The 17045-nt window shown below is 49.4% G+C and overlaps 1 protein-coding gene across 5 annotated transcripts in view; it reads right to left on the reverse strand.

Moving 5' to 3' along the window:
* BCL2L1 (BCL2 like 1) overlaps window positions 1-17045 on the reverse strand; it is a 50561-nt gene that overhangs the window by 33158 nt on the left and 358 nt on the right. For 2 of the 5 annotated variants that reach the window (XM_043480485.1, XM_043480483.1), the window contains exon 2: window positions 15071-15746. In XM_043480485.1, coding sequence (XP_043336420.1) covers window positions 15071-15634 — 564 coding nt within the window. In that variant the 5' untranslated portion in view covers window positions 15635-15746. Of the gene's footprint in view, window positions 1-15070; window positions 15765-16054; window positions 16978-17045 lie in introns of those variants that run through there. The other 3 variants (XM_043480481.1, XM_043480484.1, XM_043480486.1) reach the window with 3 other exon arrangements.

Here is a 17045-nt window from a genome sequence, read left to right on the forward strand (position 1 = left end):
CAAGAATGTGACAAGATCTGAATTTGGTTTCCAAAAGATCTTTCTGCCTGCAGTGTTTGGGAAGAAGTGATTTTTTAAGGTATTCTTAAGCTCCGATATCTGATTCCCCTGTCATTCTAGGCTCCCATGAATTGGTTGCCTGATCCACCTCAAGAGGAGCAAAGAGAAGGAGCAGTTTCAGCACTGGGGCAGAAGCAAAGAATCTGTGTCACCTTGTTCCGCAGATGGAGGGAGTGGCCCAGTCAGGGAGGGGTGGGAATCCCAGCTTGGAAAACAGCATCGCCAAGCCACCTGTATTGTTTCTGCCTCCTGTGTGGAAGTTTCTGCCCAATGACACAGTGCTGTGGAATGCTCTCCCCACCCCCACACACCCAATCTTCCAGATTAGGTTTACAGAGGCCAGAATTGTACTTTGCATTCCTCCCAGGATTTAGCTCAAATCTAGCATACAGGAAATGGTCGATAAAGAGCTACTGATTGATTAATGATGAAAGGGAATATTCCCAGCCATTAGGCAAATATTAATGAGTACTATGTTGGGTCTCTGGGGATACAAGGTGATTAAGATGAGTTTCTTGCCTTCACTGAGTTCAGAATTCAGCAGATGGACCAAAAACCACAGACAGCTACAATGCTGGATACAAGAGTAACAGCAGCAACACCGATGAGGCCCTCTTTATCCAGAAGTAGAACACTGTGGGCTCTGGAGCCAGACGGAAGTTCCAATCTCCACTTCACCACTTACCAACCTAGCATCTTTCTACAAACCCCTTAACTTCCCCTATGTCTCACTTTTCTCCTCTGTAAAATGAGAATTATAGTAAGAATGCCTACTTCAATGGTATTGTTTGAGAATTCAATAAGTACATATGAAACACTTAAGGATAAGTGCTCTGTAAATGTTAGCTATTATTATAATTGGGCTTCCCTGGTGGCTCAGATGGTAAAGAAACTGCCTGCAATGCAGGAGACCTGGGTTTGATCACTGGGTTGGGAAGATCCCCTGGAGAAGGGAATGGCTATTCACTCCAGTATTCTAGCCTAGAGAATTCCACAGACAGAGGCGCCTGGAGGGCTATAGTCCATGGGGTCGCAAAGAGTCAGACACTACTAAGTGATTTTCACTTTTTCATTATTAAAATTACTATAACATCTGTGCCAAGCTCGACATGTATGATCTCATTTCATCCTACAAAAACCCTACAAATCAGGTATTATCGTCTCCATTGTTGAGACAGGGGAACTGAGGTTCAGAAAGAAGAATGAGTCAAAGATCAAACAGCTGGTATGTGAAGAACCCAGATTCAAACTCAGCTCTGTCCCACTTCAGAGCCCATACTTCCGATAATGAAATGATCTCACTCTCTTCAAAAGCCCCCAGCACAGACAGGGCCCCAAACATAGCAAAGGCCACTGGTTACCATTCCATCGTTCCTGAAGATCTTCCAGCAGGAGGTGCTGTGATGCCCAGCGGAAGCACTTCTTTCACCTTGAAGGGGTTTGAGAAGGGTTCAAAGGACACTGACCTGGGGACCAAGTGTAGACTTTGCTCTGGAGTTGTATGGGCTCTCCATACTGAAGCTTGAGGTACTAATGTGGAACCCTATCTTCCACCACTAAATCAGAGCCAGAAACTGCTCCCAGGTGCCTGGACACCTGCATGGACAGGCAGGCAGTTTCCTCTGGGCTGACTTCTTGTCTGGCCCTACTTGTCTCTCAGTTTCATCACTTAGCCACCAGCCTGGGGCCTCCTGCCTGCACCTGCTGCTGGACCCAGTCCCAGGGGACCCTGCCCCGAAGGGCCATTTCTCAGTGACTCCCTGGGGACTTCCTTGATATGGTAATCCCTAGGGTTCCATATGAATGTGGGTGTTGTGAGCAAAGGGAAATTTTTTCTCACTGAGTAGCAGACAGGGAGTGGGTAGAACAAGGGGTGGTTGTTCTTGTTTTGAATCAGAGGTGAGCGTGGGGTGAGGTCCACTGGTGCCTTCCAGTTTTATATTTAAGCAGCACTGATCCTGGCCAGTCAGAGTTCCCACTCAGCAGTCTGGCCAAGGCGGCTGAGGACATCCAGAGGTGAGGAGTTAGTAGTCATTTCGCCTTCCCATTAGAGTATTACTCAGAGGTCTGGTCTTGCTGGGTAATTAGACTGCAAAAGGCAACCAAGTCTGTAACAAGGAATGACCAAACTTCACAGTAAGAGGAAAAGGAAAGACCCTGAATTTGGGGAGCTTTTACTCCATACCAAACTCTGTGCCAGGGCACTTTACATACACTGTTCATCATTATGAATGTTCATCAACTTGGACACTAAACACTCAGCCTGGTAGTAGCTGATGGCAGTGAATGGGATGTAGTTTCCACCCTCAATAAGCTCAGAGTGCTTGGCTTAGTCTTTCTCCCAACAATCCTGTGAAATGATTATTAATGCCATTTTATAGATGTCCGAGCTTAGAGAAGTAATTTGTCCAAATTCATGAAATTAGATAAGCCAAAGAGCTAGGATATTGCTTCCACCCAAAAAGTGCTTGGTGGTTGAATGAATGAATGAATGACAGTTATGGTTTGACCCCAGTCAAGGAAGGAGCAGCAACAAGACCAAACATTTATAGTTCTCAAAGTGCTTTTTCATCTATCATCTCCTTGGGCCTCTCAGCTAGCACGACAGCAAGGCAGGGTGGGTGTTATCTTTTTCTAGCAGATGAGGCAACAGGCTTACAACCACACAGCAAACAAGGAGTGAGGCCACCCTGGAAAATGCCAGAGTCCCCACAACATTGTTTAATCATTCAGATGCAAGTCAGGCACTTACTATGTGCTAGGCATGCTCCTATGCTCTTTAAATATTCAACTCATTAAGTCTTGCCTCAGTCAACAGATGCCTGTCTTCTATGTTTCAGGTTCTGTGGCAGGATCCAGGGACAGAGCAGTAAATAAAGCAGAGGATGAGATCCCTGCCTTTCTGGAGGTACTTGGCAAAGATCGAAAAAAATAAGCCCCATTACCAGATGCCCAGTCAGCAACACTGGCCGAACCCCCGTAGTGTACAGCATGACTAGGGGCCCTCGTGGAGGATATGAGGGACAAGGTTAGGAGCTGCAGTCCCCAGCTTCAGGAACCTTAAAATCTCCCAGCTCTTGGTTCAAAGCGTATCTACATACTGTTAGCCTAAAAGTTTGCTCTTGGAGAGTAGCTCCAATTGTGATCACAACTTCTTGATCACCTGTGACGGCAATCTGCTAGTAACAGCTGTAATAGTAGGTGTCATACTGAGTAACTACACGTGCTAGGCTCCATGCTAAGTGCTCCACGTATCTTATCACATATTTTCATGATCAAAAGAGTCTTTCAAGAAAAGTACTACATTATTTTAGCCTCTTTAAAGATGAGAAAACTAAGGCTGAGAGAGATTAATCTGGCTCTTAACAGGGATAGAATTTCTCCGAGGGAAGCATAGGAGAGGCAAACATCAAGAATACCAAGACCAGGTGCTTCCTAGAAGGGCTGGGGCCCCAAGAGCTCCCAACAGATTCTTCCTCACCCTCTTTTATCAGGTCTGAACATCAGCACAAGGAGGAAAGGTAAGGAGGCAACGGTTAGGTATGCTCAAGCTATCCCTAGGGCAACAAGAGTCTCTGCCGAACCTACAGGGAAGAAGTCTGTGACCTTCATTTGCCACTCACTAACCCCTCAGAGAGAGACAGAAGCAGGGGTGGCGGGGAGGAAGGGGCAGGGGAGTCTTTTTCCTGGCTTGAGGAGGGGTGGGCCCACCTGGGAAGAAGGGAAGAAGCCTGACTGGTTCTTTCCTCTCTTGGACAAGAAGTCTGCACACGTGATATGGTGCATGTCTTGCACATGGACGCCCCTCGGGGAAATGCCAGGGTACCTTTTGGACCCAAGAAGCCTCAGAGACGAGAGACTGGCACAGCTCTGAACTGCAAGCTAAGCTAACAATTTCTAAGCACTGTAACTAGGTCGTCAGGTTCCTGGAGAAGCCAGCTGTGACTGGGGGGTGGGGGATGGGAGGGAAATTTTGCAGCCTACCAAGATCCCTACTTCCCTTCAGGCCCCGCCCTCCCTGAAATCTGCACCTGCTCCCAAACTGACCCCTCCCCCCAGCTGGGCCCAGCTGTCAACAGCTCCCAAAGCCCCACCCCTGCCTTCCAGGGGCGGGAACCACAGGGGCCTCTTGGACAGGAGGTACCTTATTGCTACCTGAGCCCTTTGGAAAGGAAGCTGTGGGGCAGGGAAGGAGTGGCCTCTCCTGGGGGGTTTCTTATGCCATGAGGGCAGTAAGAAAGCTGGGCCCCTCTGGGCCTGCCCAGGGTACCTTCCTGGCATTGCTGCCGCAGGTGGCAGAAGACAGGTGATGTTTACCCAGCTAAGACCAGAGTTGCCAAAAGGCTTCAATCAAGCCTTTGAATCTGCACCTGGCCCAGAGCCCCAAAATAACAACCAGCACAGCCTACCTGATCCACAGGTCGCAGGTGCCTCTGGCTTTTTTTCTCCCTGCAGCTCTGTCTGCTGAGCCCTGGCTGGCAAGGGATCGTCTTCCATGATGACTAGGGACCTGGCTGCATCACTCTGGTGCTGGGCCTCTCCCCAACTGGCCCACCTCTAATGTCAGCTATCCCGTCCCTCTGTCCACAGGCCCCCACCATCAGTCACCATTCCCTTCTCCCTGACCGGCTTTACCAGACCCTCTTTACCCAGACCCTTTACCCAGACCCTCTTCTGCCAGTCTGCCTCCTCACTGTCGCCCAAATGCTTCCTACACATCTCAGCCTCCAGCTCTGTCTGGACTGCTCTTACCTACCAAGGCTGCTCTTGCCACATTTTCTCACCTACTGTAAGCCTTCACATTCCACATCTTCCTCAGAGGTAGTAATGATGCCTAACTGAGCATACTGTATTCGGGCACCGTGCTAGGTGGGCTAGAGTCACTCACTCCTTCAGTAAGTATTTGCTGAGTCCCTTGCACCAAGCATTATGCGAGATGCTGGGGATGAAGGAAACATGAGACAAAACTCCTGCACTCTGGGAGCTTAGGTTTTACAAGAGGAGACAGACAGTAAGGAGGTAAACACAGGTGGTCTCTGGAGAGGTGATATTTGAGTTGAGACCTAAATGCTAAGACAGCCCTGATCAGATCTAGGGGAAGAGTGATCCAGGCAAGCCCAAGCAAAAAAGATCACCATTGCTATCTTCATTAAGGGATGACTACTACCTTTCATTTTATGGATGAGGAAACTGAGGACTTGGTGTGAACTGCGCAAAAAGCCCTACTGCTGGGAAAGCTATCATTCAAGCCTCTAGTGAACTTTCTCCTCCCTGACACTTTCCACTATTGGCACAGAAGAGGGTCTGAGCTGGCGGTGCAGCTGGCACGGGAGAAGGTGCACAGGATGATGCAGGCTGAGGGCGGAGGCCACTGGGCAGTCACCAACTGAGTAGCTGATGGTGGAAGTGGGCTGGTTTGGCAGAGGTCCGGGTACCCGTGGGATGTGCCAGCGGGTCTGTCCTCTTCCATTTCTGGAGTCTGCACTACAGATTTGGCACAGTTTGCCTGGAGCCGTTCACCAAGGGTTGTGAGTCTATTCCTACTGCTTTAAATGAGTTTGCTCCCTTAAGGACAGAGACATTTTTGTAGCCTGCTGCTAAGTCACTTCAGTCGTGTCCAACTCTGTGCGACCTCATAGACGGCAGCCCACAAGGCTCCCCCGTCCCTGGGATTCTCCAGGCAAGAACACTGGAGTGGGTTGCCATTTCCTTCTCCAATGCACAAAAGTGAAAAGTGAAAGTGAAGTCGCTCAGTCATGTCCGACTCCTAGCGACCCCATGGACTGCAACCTACCAGGCTCCTCCGTCCATCGGATTTTCCAGGCAAGAGTACTGGAGTGGGGTGACATTGCCTTCTCCATTTGTAGCCTAACCTGCATCTAATAATAACAACCCTTCATGTTCATTGAGCAAATCCTGGCCGAGCCTGTGCCCAACCCCAGGCCCTGTGCCAGGTACTTGGGGTGAAATAAGCCAGTCTGGGCCTGCAAAGAAACAATGACGCTGTGGTTTGAGGGTAGGCTTTGGTATCAGATACAGCTGAGTGCAAGACCCAGCTCTGCCTCTTCCAAGGTGTGTCACTTTGGACATGTTATAGAGCCTCTTGAAGCCCTGAATTCTCCATCTTCACGCCAAAGCAGTTATGAGAACCAAAGAGGATGATTATGTCAGGGGCATAAACATAGCACCTGGCACAGAGCAAGCACTCAACACACAGCATCTGTCATTATTACTGACGAACACTGCGTTTCACTTTCTCATTTGAGCCTTGCTTACTCTGCAGGGCTGGTACTATTCTCTCAGATGTGTGGATGAGACTGGAAAGCTGATTCACATAGTGCTGCACCACCAGCAAGAAATTAAGCTAAGTTTCAAATATGAGTGCAGAGTTTTATCTAAGGTTTTGTAGAAAGTGATCAATACATCCTGTAACGAGCCTTGCCTGGTGTGTCTGGGAGCTGAGGGAACGGCTGGGCGCTGCACACAGCCTGACTCAGATGGCAGAACACCAGCATGGCCCAAAGTACCTCAGGTTTGAATCCCGGGTCATTCTGGTACTAGTCTGTGAGGCTCCGAGCATGCCACTTTTCTCTGAGACTCAGTCTTCTCAACTCTACCGTGAAGATGACACCACCTACCTTGCAGGGTTTTTAAGATAATTTAGAGATAAAGAACACAGGCTTGGAGTAAGACAGATGTGGTTTCAAATCTTAACTCTGCTTCTTACTAGCTGAGTCTCCCCAAATCTCATTGTCCAGTAATGCTGAGGTTGTTGGACAGTAACACAAAAATGAAGCTGGGGAAAGCCCTGCCACATAGTAAGCACTGGATAAATGCCAACAACCATTCACAGTCGGGGAAGGGGGTGCATGCAGTGTAGTGTTTAAAAGGGGGAGCTTGGAAGTTATCCTCATAGGCTTTGTCACTTACTAACCAGGCTGCCCTGCATAAGCTGCTTAATATCTCTGTACCTCAGTTGCCTCGTTTGAAAAACAGGGATAATAATAGTAACAGCTTCAGAATATTGTCTACAAATGGAATAAGTTAATACATGTAAGCATTGTGAACAATGCCTGGCATAGAATAAGCACTTGATAAATGTTAGGTGCTATTAATAGTAACATTAACAATAATATTAATCACCAAGTGGAATAAGAGGGAGGGACTGTATAATCCTCGGACACGGGCATCCTGTGGAAGAGTTCCAGGGAAGTCCCTGGGCAGCTATTTGTAGGCAAGTTCTCAGCCTCTGGCAGAAAGACTCTTCTATGGAAAGGACATGAGGCTGGGGGTTCCTGAGCAAAAACCTCAGTCCTGCTGACCAGGAGGCCAGCCTCTGGGGAGGCCAGTCAGGCTCCTTGGAAGGACACAGTGTTCCCGGCCCCGCCTGACTCGGGGGAACAAAGGCACGTGTGTGTGGCCAGGGAGGAGGGAGGGGAATGTTTCCCTTTCAAGAGCGGAACAAAGGATCTGAGGCATAGTTGAGTGCGTTCCAATTCCCTCCCAGGCTAGCTCCCATTCCTCAGATGATTGTCCAACAAGGTTTTCAGTCTTTTAGCTTCCTCCTGGAAGGTGACCGCGGGGAGGGGCTGGCAGGCTCCTCTGGACCCTCTATCAATTGTCTCTAGGAGGTAGGATTTCTACGTGCCAAACCTCTGAGGAGTCCCAGGCCTGTGCAGGGCTGGGGTGGGGACCCCTGAGGGTTAATGGATGACCTAGGGCACCGCAAGTGACAGGTTTCATGTCCCTCTCGGGTAAGTCCAAGACTAAAACTGCTACTCAGTGTGGAGCCAGGAGAGAATCCAGGAGTTTGGACAACCCCCCTCCAAGGGTGGGTGGAAAGGTGTGACAGAACTCAGTGGAAATGCATTTTCTAAGGGATGATCATGAGAAGAGAAGACAGGCGAAGGGTCAAAGGGGAGGGAACAAAGAAACTAACTGACAAGAGGAAAGGGAGAGACATGGGCAAAAAAGGAGTCTGTACGTGGGGAGAGCCTTTAGGGATATTACTTTCCAATTTCCACACTCTAGCCAGCAAGAATCCGGCTGCAGGGCTGGGACAGGAAGCAGTCCATGGAAGTCACTGCAATGGCATTTCCTGAAGAGGGAGAAAAAAACCTCTAGTTCCGAGGGGAGCTCTGGAGTCTGACCAAAAAGCCCTGTAGCGTGGAGCCAGTCTTAAAGCTCTGGCTTGGCCTGAGTCTCATCAGGGGTGAAACCATATAGCAGAAGGTCCCAAAGGCAGTTTCTTTCTGCAAAAATACGATTTACAAAAATCAGTGTAATAAATGGGAAGCCAGGTGATGTGATTGAAGGAACCCTAGGATGTGACCGCTGGTTGCTGCTGATACTAACCGTCACTATGCAGAGCCAAACGACAGGAATTAACTCACTGAATCTTCAGAACAAGGTACCATTAGTACAGCCATTTACAAGGTAAAAGACTTGCCCCAGGTCACACAGCACACAAGTGGTCAAATCTAGATCTGAAAGCCCAAACCCTGCATCTTCCTCCAATGGGCAGATCACTTTATCTTTCTCTGCCTGATTCCTTTCTGCTCACCTCCAGGGTTGTTGGTTATAAGCATCAAAAAGGCAAGGTGGGGGGATTACTGGCGGTCCAGGGGTTAGGACCCCGAGCTTCCACTGCAGGGGCCATGGGTTCGATCCCTGGAAAGAGCCATCCTACAGCATAACTATCATGAAATATGCCACAATGGTGGAACCCACAAGGCCTAGGGCCACTGAGAAGCAGGATTCCTAGACTCAACTTCAAACCTCCATCTTATAGATGGGAAACTGAGGCCTAGAAGTGATGTGGCCAAGGTGAGACAGTGAGCTGAGGCAGATTTGAGACTAGAACTGGGATCCTAACAAAGACCAGCATTTGACCAACATGGCAAAAGAGCACTACAAAGCTCCTGGCGGGACAGGAACACTGCCGGGGCCTGCCTGCCTGCCTGCCCGGAGGATGTGCCAGAAGGTCACTGTGGAGTCCAAACAAGGGAGAACAGATACTGTAGATTCTGTGAACAGGTCTCTGACACAAGCTCTGTGCAAAGATGGTCAGAATTACGATACCAACTACTGCCAGACTCTACGCATCTCAGGCAGATCTCTAGATCTTTTGTGAAGCAGTTAATACCTGCCCTAAGGTTCAGAGAGTTCAAGAAGCTGGCCCAAGGTCACAGAGCTAGACACAGGTGATCTGGGACCTCAATCCAGACACGGTGCAATTATTCAGAAGCAAGAGTGCTAGAGGGAAGAACCATTCAGGATACCACATTTGAAGAGACTATCTCCAAAGAACATCTAGCATACTTAAACCTGATTCTATGATTGCTAAGTGGTTAAGAAATGTGGCTTTCAAGGTGGTCGGACCCACCAATAAGCCGTGTGAGTCTGGTCTTGTTCCTTAGTCCCTGTTCACCATTTCCACCTCTATCTCCTGATTCAAGCCACTCTTCTTTCTCACTTGACTGCTACACCAGCCTCTTCGCTGGGCTCCCCTGTGGAATTCAGAACTTGTGGAACTCATCCCTGCTCCTGATCTTTTCCTGGCCTCTCATTCAACCAAAGTGAAGTCTTCATCATGGCCTGTCATATGCTATGAGATTGGGCCCCTGGCTACTCTGCCCCCTCAATCCCACCCACTCTCCCCTCTCACCTCTGACCACTTTCCCTCTTGCTGTATCTTCTCCAGCTGCGCTGGCCTTCTCTTTCATCCCTGAGCCTGGCCAGCACACTCCCTTCTGAGTCCATCCCTCTGCTTATAACACATTCTCTAAAGGTACCCACATCAACCACCAATTTACCTTCTTCAAGTCTTGGCTCAAATATTACCTTTCAGTGATGCCTTCCCTAGGCACTCTTTTAAAACTGCAACCTTATCTCCTTTGCTAGGCATGCCTTGTACTTCAATGTACTTTATTTTCTTCCTAGCACTTAGTATCAATTGATATATGTTACGTATGTATATAATTGGGGCTTCCCAGGTGGCTGAGAAGTAAAGAATCTGCCTGCCAATGCAGGGGATCTGGGTTGGATCCCTGGGTTGGGAAGACACCCTGGAGAAGGAAATGGCAACCCACTCCAGTATTCTTGCCCGGGAAATCCCATTGACAGAGGAGCCTGGAGGGTTACAGTCCACGGAGTCGCAAAGAGTTGGACACAGCTTAGATACTAAACAACACAATTACATGTTGTCTGTTTCTCCCCATTAGAATATGAGCTCCCGACACAGAAACTTAATTTTATTTAATGCTGTACCACTAGTGCCTAGGACAGCCTGACACACAATAGGAGCTCAATTAATACTATCTGAATCAACGCATGAATAATTAAATAAAGGGCAATTCCCATTACTATTATTCTGGTTTGATAAGTGTCTGTTTCTTCAGAAATTTAGTGAGCTATCTCTGCTCAATGCCAATTAAACAAGTATTGACAAGACATGGACTCTACTCTCAGGAAACTCCTAAACCTGATAGAGATATGGTAGTGTTAGAAATGTCTTTTCACTAATTTAAGCTCTATCAATGCGATTTACCTATCCAAATTCTCCTATACTATACCAATAAAAAAGGCTTAGCCCCTCTTCCTGCAGATATTTGAAACCAGAGATCGTGGTCTCCTGGGTCTTCTTGTCCCCAGGCTAAACAAAAAAACCCATTGGGACTGTCTGACTCAGATCTGCCAACTGGGAACAGGAAAGACAGACTGTCGGCCGGGGAGAGAGAAGAGAAGCGGATCCAGGAGCAGACTGACTCCTTCAAAGAAAAGAGACAGTCCTTGGGGAGGACTCCACGGAATTAGGTTGGAGGATGGGGGTGGGGACAGAGCCCTGCTAATTAAGGCAGTAGGAGATTATGTTTCCGCAGAAGAGCAGCTCACTGGGAATTACCCCTAAATCTATCCATGGTAAACCCAGACAAAATCATGGCTGCTGAAAGAAAGCCCTGTAATGGAAGGCTGAGGGCACTGGAAGAAACCAGGAAGGATGCTCAAACCTCTAGCCTCAGGACAGATACCAGCTGGGGAAGGGACAACCAACAACTGCACCTTCCGGTAGCCCACACAAAAACCAAGAAAACCCTGCAGGTTCCATTGAAGGTCCCTGAAAAAAACCTGGGGTAATTTTCTACCAGAAGCTGAAGGGCTCTGTGGGGCTACTGTGGAAATCAATCCGAGGAAGCCTGGAAAACCCTGTGATGGTGATGGAGTTTTAAGGGCAACTTCAAATGTACCTCCAGAAGAACCGGGTGTTTTGAGGGGGAGCCCCTGAGACACTTCTACCTCACTTTGGGACCTGAATGAGATTACTAAAAATTTCCACGTTTGGGGTTTCTAATGGGGTTTCCCCAAGAAAACCGCAGAATTGCCAACAGCTGCTGAGATCTGCAAAGGTCGCTGAGGTGCTTCAGCAAAGCATACATCAGTGCCAATGAAGCCAGAACAGTCAAGAAGAAACCTACAGAAACTAGAAGACCACAGAGCCATGCAGCCTGGGGAAAGGCCAAACGATGTTTTCTTCCCCCACCCCCCCAAAAACTGTTCAACAATGGTGTTTCCATTAAGCTAAGGGGTTTCCCAGGGACAGTGATCCCAAAATGGCCTGGCCCACCTGGGTCCTACCACCTAACTGTCCACATTCCCATTGGAAAGCCCCAGAAACATTCAGTCTCTACTATTCTGGCTGAGTATCTCAAGGGCTGGCTTTGTGTCTCGAGAAACTCTGGGGGCAAAGTTCAGTTTTTGGAGGCAGGTAGCCCACTCATTAAAAGAAGTGCCTCCACCATACAATTAAGGCCCAGGAGAGCCTTTGTTCTACATCATTTACTAGAGTCAAGCTATGGCAGGTGGCTATCATTAGTTCATTTTACAGGTGGAAGAGATGAATGGACAAGAGAGACAAACAGGTTCAGCATCTTGCCAGGGGACTCTAGGTAGGCAGTGGTGTGGATATACAGATGAGGAATTCCAGTCCTTGGGGCATCACCCATAATTAAGTAGACATACCAGGAGCAGGCCATCTTCTCCCTTTATGCATACAATTCTTACCTACCGGGAGGGCCAGAAGTTTTAACAAAAAATTAACAAGAAGCCCACTCTCACTGGGCAAAATCCTGTTACTGAATTGAGTTTTACCAGTGACAAAATCTAGACGTTACATACATGCCTCTGGCAGCCTGCTACCACCAACACAGGGGCTGTTCTTCCTGCAGTTCCTGAACAAGGCCAGCATCACAGACTCAAGTGAACACCTCCACAGGCACGTTTTGCTTGGCCAACAGCGTCTCTGGCTCACATTATTACTCCTAAGACAATGTGATATGGAGGGGAAGAGATTATAGGCTTTGGAGTCACGCCCACCTGGGGTAAATTCTCACTCAGTCACTTAACTGGCTGATGAATACTTGGGGCCAGTCATTTAAGCTACCAGGAGCTTCACATATAAACTGAGAATAAACTTGCCTACCTTAGAAAGTTATTGTGTGGAATATATGAAATAGCATGTCATTTCCATGAGAGAAAGTACCATATCTGGCTTATAGCCAATACCTAGCACATGCCTGCCTCATAGAAGATGTTCAGTGAATTTTGGCTGCATAAGTAAAAGACCTAATACAATGCCTCATGCATAAGATATACTCTGTAAAAGCTCATTTCCTTTTCCTTTCCTGCAAGGATGCTAAATTTAGAGCATATCCCAGAGTGGAATGGTCCATAATTCTTACATTCTTGGATCCCCCAGGCACAGCCTCCAGGAACCAGTGTGCAGCTCAAATAGAATGGTCCCTGAGAGGAAGTGGGCGGGTACCTTCTACCCAAAGAATCCCAATGTCACATGTTCTCTACCTCCTGGCCTTGGGAAGAACATGCCCAGAAATGGTTCTGGCATAACCGGCTCCTCTGCACACATCCCCTCTGTCCACCAAGAGTAAGTAACATATGGTATGCTGTCCAATGGGCTCTGATAACTCTTGGGCAAAGAGACAGCAGAAGATGGAATGTCAATCCAGTGGTGATCTAATGATCTTGCCCAATGTTTCTGTGTCGAAGACTTCTTTCCACACGCAACACTGGGTGACTGACTAACAACTCTTGGTCCAGGTGGCCCTCTTAGACACTGGCTGGCAGGCCAGGAACCTCTCCCACATTGCCTTTTGTTAACAGTTAGCCACAACCCACATGGTATTAGGACCACCAGCCAGAGATAACAGTGAGGGGCAAAAGGCCCAAGTCTCTACTTAGGCCTCAGAGGGTGTGTCAGAAACGCTGGAATCCTGTCCCTCCTGTAGTAAGTTAAACAAATATTTGCCCCTAAAGAGAATCAAAGGAGGAGGGAATAAGAGAGGTCATCACACAAACCAACAGGAACTATTTAATCATTTATTCCCCCAGGGAGTTCATTTACTGAAAGGCTTTCAAGTCGGGTTAGTCTTAGCCAAAGAAAGCCCTCCACCTCTACCTTCCCAGCCCCACCCCGGTCACCTGACCTCTACTCTGCTTTTTACAAGAACTGGCAGTGGGAAGAGTTGATGAAGTTGCAAAGAAATGGGAAATAAGACAGGGGGTGGTGTACCTGGAGGTCCCTTGCTCAGTGGTAAACTGAAGTGGCTGCCACACCCTAGGCCCAGCCTCTGGATAATTGCATTCTTAACATTCCTGAGTCCATGGTGCGTGGCCCTTTCCACCTCAGCTCCTTCAATAGATGACTTATTTTCCACAGCCTGCTCAATTTTCTGATGGACAGAATGAATACCTCTCATAGGCCCTACACCTCCCTGAGGCAGGGAGATAAGCGAGGAGATACAACTGAGTTCACTGCAGAAGAGCAAAAGCTGCTGACAGTGACCACAGGTAAAGAGTCCCTCCACACCAGCTCATCCTGACTTGGTGATATCAGGGCAAGGGAATTCTCTTCCCTGGCAAAGGAATGAGGCATGACTCGGGTTCAGAAAGCGTACCTGGGTCTGGCAATAACTACTAGAGCAAACTTCCTGTCACTGTGCTCACATCAGCTCCAAGATTTACAAGGACTGCAAGGCAAGGAGGGTTGGCCACATTTTTTTAGTGGAAGAACCTGAGGCTCAAGGTAAACTGGCCTGTCCAAGGTCACACACCTAGTTATGTGACAGGGCTGGGACTCACCCTGTGTCAGTTGGTTTCTGAAGTCTGTCACTAAATCTCAATGTCCCAAGGAGCCCCAAAGACCAGGTTCTTGCATTGCCAGCAAATAGTGCTCAGTGAATGAAGAGGCCCCAGAGCCGTGGCAGAAAAGTGACAAGCATAACAGCTGGAGCTTCCCAACCAACCCCAGGCAGTGAGGTGCAAAGTCCCTGCGCTTATGAGTGACACAGCAAGAGCTCCGCAAACTGGCCAACCATACAGAAAAGTTGCATACTTTAGAGCCAATAAACATGGGGCATAGCACAAACACAACTGGCCCACTGGCACAGCTTACAACCTAAAATCAGACAATCCTCAGCCATCTAAGCCAGAGGGATGCAAAGCCTGGCCATGCAAACTCTGAAATAAAGGGAACTTGATTTGGAGGAGGGAAGCCCAGGACAGGATTGACATCTCAAGGGAGTAAGACTAAAGGGGCTGGTGGGTCACTGATACTCACTCTCTCCTCCAGGCATTCCACTCATCACCCCTTAACGTTGTGAGCTATTATGTCAGGGTGAGGGGTAACCTGTTACCTTTGCATTCTCAAAGGTTTGGGGCCAAATGAACACACAGTCTATGTTATCTTCTGCAGAGAAACTGGAACACAAGTATGACAGAGTAGGGTCACGAGGAAGACCAGATGAAGATGTCTGGTCCTCATAGAACTAGGTCATCTGTATTTCAGAACAGTTAACCTCTGTGATACAACGAGGCCAGTTATGTCTCCTTAACAAACAATAATAATCACCCAGCACAAAAGAGACACAGGGGAAAGGTTGCTGGGGATTTGACCAGAAGCCAAGGAAAAGGAATACACAAGGGGCGTGGTTCTTACCCAGCCGCCGTTCTCCTGGATCCAAGGCTCTAGGTGGTCATTCAGGTAAGTGGCCATCCAAGTTGCGATCCGACTCACCAATACCTGCATCTCCTTGTCTACGCTTTCCACGCACAGTGCCCCACCGAAGGAGAAAAAGGCCACAATGCGACCCCAGTTCACCCCGTCCCGGAAGAGTTCATTCACTACCTGTTCAAAGCTCTGATAAGCTGTCCCTGGGGTGATGTGGAGCTGGGACGTCAGGTCGCTGAATGCCCGTCGGTACCTCAGTTCAAACTCATCGCCTGCCTCCCTCAGGGCTTGCTTCACCGCTGCCATGGGGATCACTTCCCGGGCATCCAAGCTTCTGCTGTGGCCAGTGGCTCCATTCACCGCAGGGCTATCTGCCAGGTGCCAGGATGGGTTGCCATTGATGGCACTGCGGGTTTCCATATCTGATTCTGTCCCTTCTGGGGCCTCAGTTCTGTTCTCTTCCACATCATTAAACTGACTCCAGCTGTATCCTTTCTGGGAAAGCTTGTAAGAGAGAAAGTCAACCACCAGCTCCCGGTTGCTCTGAGACATTTTTATAATAAGGATGGGCTCCACCAGTCCATTGTCCAAAACACCTGCTCACTCACTGGGTCTGGTCTCTGCTTAGTGGTTCTCTTCCAAGATCCAAAGCCAAGATAAGGTTCTGAAGGGAGAGAAAGAGCTTCAGGGGAAAAAAAATGAATATGCAAGCCATTTACCTACAACATCCCATTCCCCACTCCAGGTACTCGAACTGGGTTCTTTGCCGCTCTTATGAAGATCTGGGTCTAGCTTCCCAGGTACTTCAATGAAGTCAATTTGAAAGCACCAGTGGGCTCTGAATCATCACACCGGCCTTTTTTTTCCCCTCCCCTTTTATCCCAGCCACCCCCTTTTCTCTGAAATGTCTTCCTCAAATAGTCACCCCGATGGGCAGTCTGCCCCCCACCCCCATACCCCCTCACCACCTACATTCAAATCCGTCTCAGGCGACGGCAGGCAGGTGCAGCCCCCGGAAGATCTTTTGTATCATAGGTGGGAAAGGAGGTGGCAGCGGGGATGCCGGTAAGTCAACCGGCCTCGCGGCGGCGGCTGGCAAAAAAAGCAGCTCCGGCTGGAGGGATCATGCGACCCGGCGGACTGAGAGCTCAGGAGGCGACACAGGAATTACGAAGCTCAAGAACCGGCCCCCTCGCTTGCTTCCTCCTCCATCGCCCCGATCGAGGGCGGCCGCTCAGCAGCCGCGGCCTCCTGCCACCCAGGAGCCCAGCCCCCTCGCTCTTGCACGCCCCTTGGCTCTCCGCCTCCTACTGGGAGCTAGGAGAACTCTCTCGGAGGTGGCTGGTGTGAGGTTTAGTTTGTTTTTTTGTTTTTTTCTATTTCAGTATCAGCCCTGGGTGAGGCTTCCGAAGAAATCCTGAAGGGACTTCTCGATGGGGCTCAAGGTTTCGATGAGAAACAGAGGGAGGGGAACACTGCCTTGGATCTGCGGTCTGACTTTGGAAAGGCCATCCCCGGTCCTTTCTGGGAGGCTGAAAGCCGGAGACCCCCCAGAAACGCCGCTGGCTTTCTTTGAATTCCCCAAAGGCCCTGGTCGTGGCGGTGGCGGTGGGGGATTGCCGGGTCCTCCATTCCCCGCACGGACACAATGGCCGCCGGCGCCCTGCACAAAGACCCGGCGAGGGTGAGGCACCGAGCTTCTCCACGGGTCAGAGACAAGGGTCGAGGCCTGCTCGAGACCCCCCACAGCTGAGACTACGTTTTCCTGGGGACAGGCCCAGTTCGGCTTCTTGGCACCCCCGGGAGGGCTTAGAGGCCTGGGGTTGCACCTCTCCAGAGCCCCGGGTGGGTGGGCTGCGGCCTCGCGGCTTCCTCCGCGCGCTAGGCCGGGTACCCGCCTGGCCACCGCCCCGTTGCTAGGCAACCGCTCTCCCTCAGGGGCGCCCCCTAGACCTTTCTGGGA

The sequence above is a fragment of the Cervus canadensis genome, chromosome 10, assembly GCF_019320065.1.
Source record: "Cervus canadensis isolate Bull #8, Minnesota chromosome 10, ASM1932006v1, whole genome shotgun sequence".
Taxonomy (NCBI): domain Eukaryota; kingdom Metazoa; phylum Chordata; class Mammalia; order Artiodactyla; family Cervidae; genus Cervus; species Cervus canadensis.